A 13065-nucleotide genomic window follows, 5' to 3' on the forward strand; every position below is an offset into this window, starting at 1 on the left:
ACATAACAACACCTTTGCATCAGTAACCTCAAATCCCGAATTTCACTGATATTTGACACACTAAAACAAAAGCATTCTAGTTGAAATAATTAACTCTTTAAATTCTGTATTAATAAATAGATAAATACGATATTTTATCTATCTCAAGAAATAAAATATGTTTATGCAATATTGGACAGATGTGAAGTCTCAATTTGTTGAGAGAAGGCAAACATGTACTCTATAATGATTTCGAATCAGTTGGAACTTTTTGCTTTCTCCTCAGATGTATCATCTCCAACTGATGCTGTAAAATTGCGCCGTTCATCAGCTGTAGCTGTAATGACTGGCATCCATACATCAGCAGTACCACTCAAGAGAGATTGAACCTGTGGATCTGCAGCCATGGCTGAAGTTATCATTTCATCAGCACTGTCCAACTTTGCTGACAGTTTATCCAACTCGCTTGCTAATTCTAGCTGTCAGCAAAATTAAACAACTAGATTACGCAATCTTTGTGAACGTATACAGTGATATATACCAACATAGCTAATAAAGACAAGGCCTAATTACTTAAAAACATTAGAACCGAATCGTATACAGTGATATATACCAACATAGCTAATAAAGACAAGGCTTAAGTACCGTACCGAACCATTAGAACCGAATCCCCGTACCGAACTGTACCGAAAAATAAAATACGCGAACCGAACCGATTATTGGTGCGGATCCGGAGATCCAATTTTCGATATCCCTGACTTTTGGTTTGGTTCCGGAGATTTGTCAATCCCCGGATTCCCCCCGAACCGTGCTCACCCCTATGACATAACCATTCTATTTAGTTGTTTTTAATGTTTTCATCCTCAAATTAATTAAATTGTCCAAAAATTTAATTTTGGGGTAGAGATAAAACATGAAAACTCAAAAAGGGTACAATTGGTTTCTTTCCTAGGTCAGGGTATAAATGAAAAAATATTTTAATATGGGTGGTTTTTAAGTAATTAGGCCTAAAATCAAATAAAAAATACTGCGACATTTGAAACAAGCTTAAACAGGACATTTGGTCTTACCTCACTGAGATTATTTTTCGACTTGGAAAGATCTTTTGTAACCTCTAAACCAAGTGTTTCAATTTTGGACCGCAGTTCAACTTCTTCTTGATTGGTTAGTGATTCCACCTAAATAATTGGAAAAGAAGATCAAATTTAAATTTTTACACAAGATCATTCACTGGCTAAGAACGAAAATTTAATCAAACATCATACAGAAACATTTATGACCAATAATGATTCCGTAAACAGTAGGCTGTCTCTTAAGCTTGTGATCAAATGGTATGATAAGAAAACTGATAGTTAAACAGCTAGGTAGCACGGACACGGACACGGGAAAACAGGACACTTATGAGCTGGACATGACTAACCTATAAAGTTCAGATGAGACCTCAAAAACCTTAAATTTAACTAATATAGCTTGTTTTGGGTTCTCAGGTAAAACGTCATCTCTAAAACTTATAAAATCTCACCAATTACAGAAATTTCACCTCATACGGAAAAAACAGAACCAGCTGAAACTGATATCTAATACAACAAATGATTTAATAAGAGCGAGTAAGGATCATTGGCCCGAACTCAAAATAAAATCATGAGAGCATCCACAAATAAACAAAGTGAAAAAATCAAGATCATGAAAATAATTGTATTGAGATGCACAATTATCCATTAGATCGAAGAGAATTACTTGATTGAGAAGGGTAGAGAGCAGTTGAAAAAATTGAGCATCTACTCTGCCATCTTCTCCCATTTTCTTTCTTCCGTTTTTGACGGCACAAATAGGCTCTTTATTTTGAAGCCTTCTTTTGCGAAAAAAAAAAGTAGTAAATACAAGGCTTAATCATAAAAAAAAACCCCTACCTTTTAGCCCCTTTCAAATGTATCTTGATATTGCAATTTTATCAGCTGCACCCTAATTCGCACATTTGGTTTTTGATTCCACCTTCAAATACTAAATTGATATCTTTTCCATTTGAAAAAGTTAAAACAAGTCATCAAAGAGTTCAGAAGAGTACTTTATAAGGGTTTTTATGAATTTTTACCGAGTGAAAAAGAGTCCAATTTGATTTTGAAGGTGAAATTGAAACTCAAAGGTGCGAATTAGGAGAAATTCTTAGGTAGACTTAGTCCACCATGTCATCCATGGATTAAACCAATCATATCATAACACCTCATTAAAGTGAGGGTATTCTTGTGATTTCGTCTGTTATTTGCATACACTTTTGAATAATGATATTACAAGAATACCCTCATTTTAATGAGGTGTTATAATATGATTGGTTTAGTCCACAGATGACGTGGGTGGACTGAGTCTACCTAAGAATTTCTCGCGAATTAGGGCGCAGCTGACAAAATTGCAACGTCAGAGTGCAACTGAAAAGGGGCTAAAAAGTGTAGGTTTTTTTTAGTGATTAAGCCTAAATACAATCATAAAATTTCAAAAGTAAAATATTAATTTTAATCATAACAGATAACAATTTTTTACATTTTAATTATCCAGATGCTATAATCATTATTATTTTTTCTAATTGTTAAAATAAATTATAAATATTATTTGTAGTATAAATTTTATTTCGGCACCGTGTCCACGTGAAATAAATATAACTAGCTTATATAATCAAACTCTTTTAATTAAAATCCATTGGAAAAGCATTTGTAAATATGATGTATTGTAACTTGGCCAAAAGATTTTGACTATATAAAACAAACCTGAAGGATTGAATTGAGAAATATGATAAAATATAAGGATGACAAAAGAAGTTTAACTTTAGTTAAAGACTAGTGCATACCAGGTTCAAGTGCAACTTTCTACAGATGTTTTGGTTGTCCATCCGGTTTCCAGGGATTCGATCTGACTAATCCGAATCTGACTCGCGTCGCACACCTAGCATGTTTGTTCAACAATTTTACCAACTACTCTCTTTTACATGCTCATGCTTACTTGTTTTTTTTTTGGTATAAGGGAAAGAGGCAAAGCCTAAGACAAACTAGAAACTTACATTATCGTAAGAAACGCCATAAAAATCATGCAAGATCCAAGGCCTAAGACTGTTAGGAACAGATTCATGATACATGCTACCAATAATGTAGCCGTCGCTCAGAGAAGCTAAGTGATTCGCCACAAAATTTGCCTCCCTGTAAATATGAAGCATTTTAACCTCCCAATTTCTGTTAATCAACCTGCGAATGGCATTCACCACATTTGTGAGATGAGCTGCTTCAGTTCTATTAGAGATCTTGTCCACTGTAGACTTACTATCAACCTCCAAAATAACTTTAGACAGCCCCATCTTCCACGCTAACTGCAAGCCCAACAGCCTGCCACTATATTCAGCCTCCAAGATCGACCCTTCACCTATCGTCGATGAGAAACTAGCAATCCAGCTACCCATATTGTTCCTAATGATGCCTCCTGCTTTGGCAATCCTTGTCGTAGGGTTGTATGCACCGTTCATATTAACTTTGAACCAAAGATCTGGAGGACAAACCCAACCAATCTGAATATCCAATCTAGGAGGTCTGAACCCATTATTAAATTGGCTATTATCAAAGGCCAACTTAATATACTCAACCCGACGATAAATATCATCAAGCACTTGACTGATAGGCTCCTTATTCGTCCCAATCACCGTGTTGTTCCATGCTCATGCTCATGCTTACTTGTTAATAATTCTCAAACTTTACTATAACAAGGTAAGTTAGTCTTTGAGAAATAAAAGAATAAATGAAGTCTTCAGTTAGGTAAGTTGATCATGCAAATTTAAGCTTCTTACCCAAGTTTTTTTTGTATTTCTATATATGATCAAATTTCTTTCCTCTTCTTTTTATTAAAACGTATGCACAAGAATGAATTTTACTTAATTGAATCCTTGTGATTTTATTAGTTTTTGTTTTTATATAATTGACCGGGAAAGCGTTTGTGGGAGGAAATAAGCCTACAACCTTAACAGATTGCTGCTTAGCGCTTATGTTAGCATGAGAATTTACAGCTTCTTATTGAATTTAATTGATTATCCTTCTTTAGTAAAGCTAAAATCCATAGGCACGAACTTCAATTTTTGATTCATTTTGTATTATATATTTGCAATCAAACACTTGCTACTGTAGCCTGTAGGTTCTGGAATTGGAGTATGGGTTTTTTTTTTGAAAAAAAGGGAGCATGGGTTATCTAATTGCCTCTTTGTTTATGTCTTTCTTATGGTTTATGGTATATGACAAGTAATAAAAATGTCCAATAGAAGGGGTTAGGGGTGAGCATCGGTCGGTTTGGTTCGGTTTGGTTCCAGAATCATCAAAACCGGCCATACCGAAGTTAATTAAATTAGACACCGGACCGTTTGTTTTTTCACCAAACACCGAAATATTTTTTAACCGAAAATTTCGGTCGGTTCGGTTCGGTATCGGTTATTTAAAACGGTTTGGGCCATTTAAAAAGCTCATTTATTTTTTGGGCCACATTCAATAAAGCCTTAAAAAAGACAATGAAAAAGACAATTCATTCATTATAAAAAAATTAATTTATTTTGAAGAATGAAAAATAACATCACAAATTCATAAGTCTACTCTTAACTGAAGTAGCAAACTGCAAAAGGTAAAAACTAAGCAGCTAAATATTACATTCATCCAATTAACTATTAAAATAGCAAAAATAATAATCAACAGTTAAATATTACATTCATCCAAAAATAACTTAAGTAGCAAAAATTAATGAACTATATAGATTACATTCATCCAAAAATTAAATTATATGTCTAAGTTATCAAAAAATATAACTGAACTATGCAGTATGCACGCTGCCGGCCTATAGCATTCAAAAATAGCCATTTCCAGCACCGAAGCAGAACAGGAATCTCAGGAATGAAGAATCACAGAATTCAGAACAAGAACATTTCCTGAATTGAGGCAATTAAAACTAATTGAAAAACTTGAAAAGTGTATTATTTATACTGAAAAAGAAGTATTTACACTTTAAAATAAAAAAAAAATGAAATGTTTTTTAAAAACAGGGGCTCAGAATTAGGTTTTGACATCTTTATAAGGCGATGTAATCCACATGGTGGCTAAATTAAAGCCTCATCATGCAAATATGTCAAGACCTTATGTACTATCAGATTTTTGAAGTGGTGGAAGCTTCATCATAGCCCAAAACTAAACAGTAAAGCAATTTCAAAGCAAGAAAAGATTCATAGGTTATAAGTTATAACCAAAACAGAAAGTTTATGAATCAATTTTTTTTTTGCCATTATGAATCAATTTGAAAGCAATAAAAGAATCATAAGTTATAACTTATAACCAAAATAGAAAGCTTTGAAGCAATTTGAAAGTAATAAAAGATTTATAGGTTATAAGTTATAACCAAAACAAAAAGCTTATGAAGCAATTTGAAAAGTAAAATCCTTTCAAATAGACAATTTTAAAAAAGACAGTAAAGAAAAACAGTAAAGTAATTTGAAAGAAATTTAAAATTTCAAAACCTTGTTAAGTGCTTCCACCACTTTTCTGTATAGGGACAGGGACAACCCAAACAACAAGCAGCATCAGGCTTTAGGCAATAGGCAGCATTAGGCAACAATAGCAAAATTGGCTTCCACACCAAGTTGCCACAAAATCAAAAATTAGCAAGAGTCCAACTTCTTAGTTGGGCAACCCTGCATTAAGAACCAACAACACAAGAACATAAACTATTAAATAGTTCTAAATATAAAAAGAATTACAAATCAGATAATAAATACAAGTTAGTTTAAGAACATAACCTTGCTCAAAGGGTTCCAATTCATCGAGGCACTCTTCAATCACCAAAGGGCAGGCTTCTGGTCTAAGCCAATCCTGAGTGCACACCAATGCTTCCACCAATCTTGGAGTTAAAGAACTCCTAAAGCAGTCTAGTACTCTGCCAGAAGTACTAAATGCTGATTCAGATGCAACAGTAGAGATAGGGACAACAAGAATATCTCGAGCCATCCTCGAAAGGATTGGAAATCTCCCTGAGTTTAGCTTCCACCACTTCAAAATATTGAAATTATCATCATTCTCAACCGTAGCCTCACTCGGGTACAATTCCAGCTCAGATTTCCTACTACCAGAATCACTACCCTTGTTCTGCTCATCAAATTTGGCCTTCATAAGGGACATATGTCTTTTTGCAGGTGGTGGCAGGATTGGTGTTTGAACAGAAACAGCCTCTGAAGACTGACTAAGACTAACATAAGCAGATGAACCACCATGCACATAAGCCTTTTCATACTCAACAAACAGGATTGTTAGCTTATCATTCACAGTGTCAAATAATTTAAGACCTTCCTCAGGACCAAATAGAGCTTTCAAAGCAAACAACAAATGTTTCATTTTACTGCTAGGATCAAAAACATGTGCAAAAAAAATCAGATTATTCATCTTCAGGGGATCACCCCAATATTTGTTAAATTTTTCCCTCATTTTTCTTCCCATTAGAATAATCTGTTGGTCATCACTAACAAGCATTTCATCCAACATGATAGAAAGGTCAACAATCTCTTGAAAATGCATGTTAGATGTGACATACAAAGAGCCAAATATTCTCAAAGTTGTGACATAGAAATAGGACAAGCAAGTAGTAAATTTTTTCACATTTTCCCAATTAACAAAAGTAGGAATGCATTCAGCCATATCAGACCTAAAACTCTCATCAGATTCTTCATAACTCTCAAAACAGATTGAAACAAGCAAGCAGTGTCAAACATAAGATAAGTGGAGTTCCACCTAGTTGCAACATCAAGACACGAGGACTTTTTTGTGCCAAGTTTAGCATCAACAGCAAGGTCTTTAAATTTCTTATGTCTAGATGGACTGTTCCTAATGTAACGTATACAATCTCTAACTTTCTTTACAGAGTTATGCATTTCTTTCAGACCATCAGACACAACCAAATTGATCACATGTGCTATACACCTCATATGCAAATATTCACATTTACAAATATCAGTGCCCCAAGAAATCATTTTTTTCTTAAATGTAGCAATAGCAATGTTATTATTACCAGCATTATCCATAGTCACAGTTAAAACATTTTTAAGACCCCAACCAAGCAAGTAATTTTCAAGTGTTTTACTTATGTAGTCCCCTTTATGCCCACAAACAGGTACAAGATTAATGATTCTTTTATGAAGAATCCAATCATTATTTATCCAATGGCAGGTAACACACATATAATTAACACGTTGAATACTAGTCCATGTGTCTGTTGTGATACTGACTCTTTGACTCCCATTTTTAAAATATTTTTCAACTTCAACCTTTCATCAAGAAACATTTGGTAGCAGTCCTTATTAACAGTCCATCTAGAAGGAATGCGAAACCTTGGGCATGCAACACTCATAAATCTCTTAAACCCCATACCCTCTACATGCTTAAAAGGCAACTCATCTACAATAAGCCTATAAGACAATGCTTTCCTAATGTCATCTTGATTAAATTTCCAAACCCCCAAATTTCCCTTCCCCTCATTTTCATCATGATTAGCAGAAACAGGTTGCAGAGTTAACAAGGACTGTCTGGTCTCTTTACTATGAGGGTTCTTAAGACGTGCTTGCATGTGGGCTCTAAGTGTGGAAGTCCCATTCACTTTAGTAACAGAATTATAAATTTTTGCACAATACAAGCATTTAGCCATAAGTAATTTGCCATATTCATCAAATATGCGCATAATGTTCCCAAACTTTAGATCTAACAAAAATTTGCTTGCGTTTTTTATCAACTGGATTACCTCCAGTAGCAGCGGGATTAGCATCTTCTTGTTGCTGCTGAGAAGGCTCAGATGAGCCCTCAGCAGCAGCAACAGGTTGCTCCTGCTGAGTTGAAGGGGGTAACTCAGGAGATGAGCCAACAACCCCCTCAACATCAACAACAGCAACTTGCTGTTGGTCAAGGTTTGACATCTGTGTGAGCAGAGAACCACATTTAATAAATACAGAGACATCAAGCAACCACTTAGATAATCAGCATCCAAACCACTTTTTCATTTTAAGTTCTAAACTATGACATTTAATTAATACAGAGGCATCACTTAATACTAGTTAATAGCTTCCAAACCACTTTCATTTTGTATGTTTTAAACATTTTAAACATGCTAAGATCATACAAACCAACAAACAGCCAGACAATCATAATTATCAAATTCGCAGAATACAAACCAATCCACCAAACAATTATTAACTACTAATCAAATACATAAGAAGGAATGCACATACCCAGCAGCAGATGCAATCCAAGCAGCATGTAAGCAAATTAGGTGTTAGATCAAGTGATTCAAGTCACTCAGTCTCAGATTTGGGGCCACGAATCCAACAGTAAAGGGCTTCCACCACAAAAGATTCACTCATTCACTTAGTGAGTGAATCTTTTCATTTTTTGCAGACATGCCATGAAAACAAAGCAAAAGACAAAATTCATTAGATTAAATCAAGACAAAGAAATAAGTAACTAGTAACTAGTCCACAAATAAAAACACTAAAAGATATTTACCTGTTCTTGTAAAATCAAAGCCAAATCCGAAAGAGTTTCCAGAAATTCCCAGTTCTGAACAAGGAGGAAAGAAATAAACCATATCAGTTATATAGATAATCAAAAAATCAGAACAAACAACCATAAAAGAACAAGAACAAACTGAAAAATAAAGATGTATTACCTGATAATTGCATGAATCCCACATTTTGCACATGAAAAGCAAAAAACAATTATCAAATAGGGCAGAAATCAAAACCCTAAAACATAAATATTGAAATTAAACCTCTATGACAGAGGATAATCGATGATATACTCACATAATCTTTAACAAACTCAGTGAGATACTGGGACTGAGACTTTCAGAGATTAGTTTAATCTCGTTTTGGGATCGAATCGAAAGTTGAAACTCTTCATTTTCTTCGATTAAAAGCACAATACAGTTGATGAATAAACAAATTATGACTAAACGAAGACTGTATTAGGGTGAGAAATTGAGAGAATCAGTGAGAAACTGAGAGAATCAGAGAGAAGATATGATTTAGGGTTAGGGTTTTCAGAGGAAAATTCGAGAGAGAGGCTGCGGGTGAGTCTGAAAGAGAGGGTAAATGATTTTAGGGTTAGGGAAAATTATAAGGTGGTTTAAATATGCAGGGGTAGGCGGTGTCGTTTTAGGGTAGATTAGAGAGGTATTAAAACGACATAGTTTTGCCTTCTCAGTTTAAACGGTTTTTCGTAGGTTCGGTTATACAAACCCTCAAACCAAATTATAAACCAAACTCCATACTTCCCTCATTTTCAAACCAAATCAGTCCAGAATCACCAAACAACCGAGAACCAAAGTCAATTTCGGTTCGGTCCGGTCCGGTTTCTCGGTTTGGTTCGGTTTCTGCTCACCCCTAGAAGGGGTTCTGATAATCCCCCGCTGCAGAGGTGGTTATGCGGACTCAGACAGCTGGTAATCTCGAGGAGTTCATGTTGGACAGTGAGGTGGTGCCTTCTTCACTAGTTGAGATTGCTCCGATTCTCCGAGTTGCTACTCAAGTTGAGAGCAGCAATCTTAGAGTTGCTTATCTTCGTAAGTTTCTATTTTAACTTATGATTTTAGATGGAGTACAAATTGTATCGCTAGAGAACAATATGAGGAATTATTTCCAGGGTTCTTCGATTAAATTTCTTCACTCGACCATGGCCACGCGGATCTCACTCGCAGTGGTGAGTCCAACAACTCATATCTGTCATCATTGAAAGACAGCCCTTAAAATAATTGAATGCCTGGATATCGATAGAGAAACAATTGGTTTATGCATACTATACTATAACATAAAATAAAATCAGATGAATGAAATAGCGACAATATTTACTGGAAATATTGAAGGAAAAAGATGAAGATGCATGAGCTTTGCAATGAAACAAGTAGATAAGCAAAGAGTTGATGCACAAACTATGTTACAAACAAGTAAGGATATAGTCATATAGAGAATTAACGTTTGCATGCTTACCAGTCACCAAACAACTGGTTGCTCTGAACACTACGCATCATCTGACATATATATAATCTTTCACAAAGATGATCAACTTAGTCAAAGTGTTTCCACAGCTATACACAGTCAAATCTTCTAAACTAATCTTCCACAACTATACACAGTCAATTAAACGTCAAATGAGGGGAAAAAACATCTAAATAACAGAATTGAGCAAGTAGATTTCAGTGTTTAGCCAAGGATCATGCTATCAATTGAGTCTTCCTTCTTGGGACCATGTCACATTAACCTTCTCCTTCTGGATTCACGTAATGATCTGTTATCAGCATCTGAATCTCCAGGAAGTTCACTTCTTCTCCTGGAAGTTGAAGAGGAATTGGCTGCCATCGAATTGCTCTTTTATCTATTTTGCAATTCTATATTTCTTGAACATTCAGCTCTTCTACTAGTAGAAGATGATGAGATGGGTGTAACAGAACTGCTTTCTCCAACATTGATAATTCTCTGGTTTTCTGATGGGAGAACAGTATAGCTACTAAAAGACGATGAAGGACGATGACCCAATATTAAATCCACATCAGCTTCATTATTATCTAGAATTTGGTTAGTTTGTACTGCAGCAGCAGTGATGCTAGAAAAAGAGTTTCTATCAATATCACCCGATTGTCGCTGATAGTTTGTTCTCATACGGCAACGATGAATAGAATCCTCCAGGTTATCAACTAGTCTTTCTACAGAATCCACTGCAGAGTTCATTGCAGATGAAAGAAAAGAGAGTGATGCAGATCCCTGTGACAATCGCCTTGAAACTTGAGAGAAATCGTGATGCTGATTGTTCTGTGCCTGCATGACAGGCAGTGCCTGGGAAGTAAAGGATTGATTGACCCATCTTTCACCATTCTCCTCTGACCGAGATCTCTCCTCCATTTCGACTATCCTATTATATACCCTTATGTTCAAATCAATCACAGAGGAGCTTGGTCTACGATTGATGACTTTCTGCCTCAGACTTTCAACTCTTTGTGCACCGGGCCTAGGAGGGACCTTCGAGCCAGAATCTATCAACTTGGACTTCTGGGTTTTAGTATTGTTACCATTTCCATAAATTGGAATAACGCTCGCATCTGTAACCTCTCCCATGCACGCCGGACACTCCTTCACGTTCAAATGAACATATGACAAGTGATAGAAGCATGACCAACAAAATAGATGACCACACTGGGTCAATATAGGTTCTCTTGCATTAGTTAAGCATATATTACAATCAAAAAATCTTCTTTTATAGCCTTTAATCTTCAGCACATCTGTATCTGTACCCAGTGCCTTGGCTATTAAATGAGTATTATTCCTTTTCACAAATTTTCCTGCTTCTAATGCCATCTCTGGGGCCGCGACACCAACTCCACTAGAACGTAGTATACCATCATTATGATTGACTGAAACACCAATGCCATTAGAAATCAACGCATCATCACTTCGAACTTCAGTTGTTGATTCCATAGGATTATCCAACATTTGATGGGTATTATTATGCTGTCTCCGTATCCGTCGCTGCATAGCCCTAGAAGTTACTGCTTCAAGCTGTCTGATTCGCTCTTCTATACAACCATGAGCGGTTTCCAGTTCATTCAGTAATGATCAGAGAGCTGTGGGGAGAGTCCAAAGCCTCCTGGTTCAAATCAGCATCCATTTTATCTCCTTTTACCTATCATTTCCCATAAGAAACTAAAACCAGACAAAACAAAATATCTCGAGTAATCCATATCAAAATTCCTACTAATTCCCACGACAACAAAATAACAAAGACACTTCTTTATTCTCACCACACGGATGTGAGTTTCATTCTAAATAATTCATTTGCATCTTTCTTCAGGTTGTAACCTTTGATGGTAGAGCATTTTTCGTGTTTGTAGCAATTTAAGCACAACTTTTTATTAATTCAGGAGAAAAAAACCCAAAATTTCGTTTCTTGATATTTTCTAGCACCAAAGAATTTTATTCTTCACCAAATGATGTTGCTTTGACGGAACGACATCGGATAATGATTTTGGTCATAAAATACCTAAAAGTGAAAGGTTAAGCTGTTTATGTCAAGTTTTAACTATTGTTCTTAAATCGTTACAAAAGTTTAGGATTTTATATGCAAATAACTGTATATTAATGCCTAAAACCATAAAATATCTCTCTGAAACTAAAATCTTTCATTCTCTTTAATGTTTTTCAGAAATCACAAACTAATTGATATAAAATCTAAATCTTTCAGCTTTAATTAACAAAAAGTGAGAAAAGAATTGCACAATTCTTCAATTGGGTAGTTGAAAATTCTTTTCTTTCAAATCTTTGATGTTCTTATAATCAGTTTAATATTAAAAATCAAGAAAGCCAAACAAAAGGAGATGAGATAAAGAGACGAACCTAAATCAATTATGAGGGTGAGAAATTGAATCATTAGACATTAATTGTTGATAGCGCGAGGCATGTGGTTTTTTGATTTTCCTGCTGGGAGACGAAGATGTTAATGATATTTTAAATGCTCTTTAGATAAAATGCCTATAAAAAGAAAAAATATTCTTAAAAGTACAATGTTAATTTTTTTTAAAATACAAATTATATTTTTTTATAATTTTTTAGTCTCAAAAATCCCTTTTTAATCTTAAAAATATAATTTTAGTTAACCAACAATATGTTGACAGGTTACTAACGATATATATAAACACTAATTTATATTTTAAATGCATAATTCAGGTTTAATAAAAAAATATTAACGATATACAAAAAATTAATTAACTATAAATTTATCAGCGGTTTACTCAAAGTTCACTAACGTAATGGTATCCTAAAAACAAAATTATCAATTTTATGTAATGTACAGTTTGTTTAAAATTCACAATTCATTAATGATATAAGCAAAATAAAAGTCACTACAAATTTACCAATGGTTAATCTAATGTTTACTGACAGTGTACTAAAAATAAAATTATTTGTGTACCATTAACAAACCACTGGTTAACCGACAAATCATTATAAATACACAAAGTGAAAAAAATACATTAGAAAATTAAGATCATTATTAC

At 34.6% G+C, this 13065-nt stretch overlaps 3 protein-coding genes across 7 annotated transcripts; all 3 read right to left on the bottom strand.

Moving 5' to 3' along the window:
* Positions 1 to 80: 80 nt before the first annotated feature.
* LOC126659557 (uncharacterized) lies at positions 81 to 1846 on the bottom strand. The gene is made up of 3 exons (XM_050352856.2): positions 1717 to 1846; positions 1050 to 1157; positions 81 to 458 (listed from the first exon to the last, which is right to left on the bottom strand). The coding sequence occupies exons 1-3, from the start codon at positions 1777 to 1779 to the stop codon at positions 237 to 239; spliced, it is 393 nt and encodes a 130-aa protein (XP_050208813.1). The 5' UTR covers positions 1780 to 1846; the 3' UTR covers positions 81 to 236.
* A 2801-nt stretch (positions 1847 to 4647) lies between these two features.
* On the bottom strand, positions 4648 to 9666 carry LOC126659692 (zinc finger BED domain-containing protein RICESLEEPER 2-like). Of its 2 annotated transcripts, XM_056104224.1 has the most exons (5): positions 8828 to 9666; positions 8529 to 8582; positions 5783 to 8403; positions 5504 to 5677; positions 4648 to 4921 (listed from the first exon to the last, which is right to left on the bottom strand). In XM_056104224.1, exons 3-4 carry the CDS (start codon positions 6672 to 6674, stop codon positions 5664 to 5666), a joined length of 906 nt encoding a protein of 301 aa, XP_055960199.1. In that variant the 5' UTR covers positions 6675 to 8403; positions 8529 to 8582; positions 8828 to 9666; the 3' UTR covers positions 4648 to 4921; positions 5504 to 5663. The 2 variants fall into 2 exon arrangements, with proteins under 2 accessions (XP_055960199.1, XP_055960198.1); XM_056104223.1 differs by having other exon boundaries at positions 5504 to 8403.
* A 273-nt stretch (positions 9667 to 9939) lies between these two features.
* Positions 9940 to 12508, bottom strand: LOC126659691 (uncharacterized). Of its 4 annotated transcripts, none has more exons than XM_050353017.2 (2): positions 12407 to 12508; positions 9940 to 11716 (listed from the first exon to the last, which is right to left on the bottom strand). In XM_050353017.2, the coding sequence occupies exon 2, from the start codon at positions 11546 to 11548 to the stop codon at positions 10391 to 10393; it is 1158 nt and encodes a 385-aa protein (XP_050208974.1). In that variant the 5' UTR covers positions 11549 to 11716; positions 12407 to 12508; the 3' UTR covers positions 9940 to 10390. The 4 variants fall into 4 exon arrangements, with proteins under 4 accessions (XP_050208974.1, XP_055960197.1, XP_055960196.1 ...); XM_056104222.1 differs by having other exon boundaries at positions 10028 to 11660; XM_056104221.1 differs by having other exon boundaries at positions 10028 to 11696.
* Between the last annotated feature and the right edge of the window lie 557 nt (positions 12509 to 13065).

This window comes from Mercurialis annua, linkage group LG8 (genome assembly GCF_937616625.2).
Source record: "Mercurialis annua linkage group LG8, ddMerAnnu1.2, whole genome shotgun sequence".
NCBI lineage: Eukaryota > Viridiplantae > Streptophyta > Magnoliopsida > Malpighiales > Euphorbiaceae > Mercurialis > Mercurialis annua.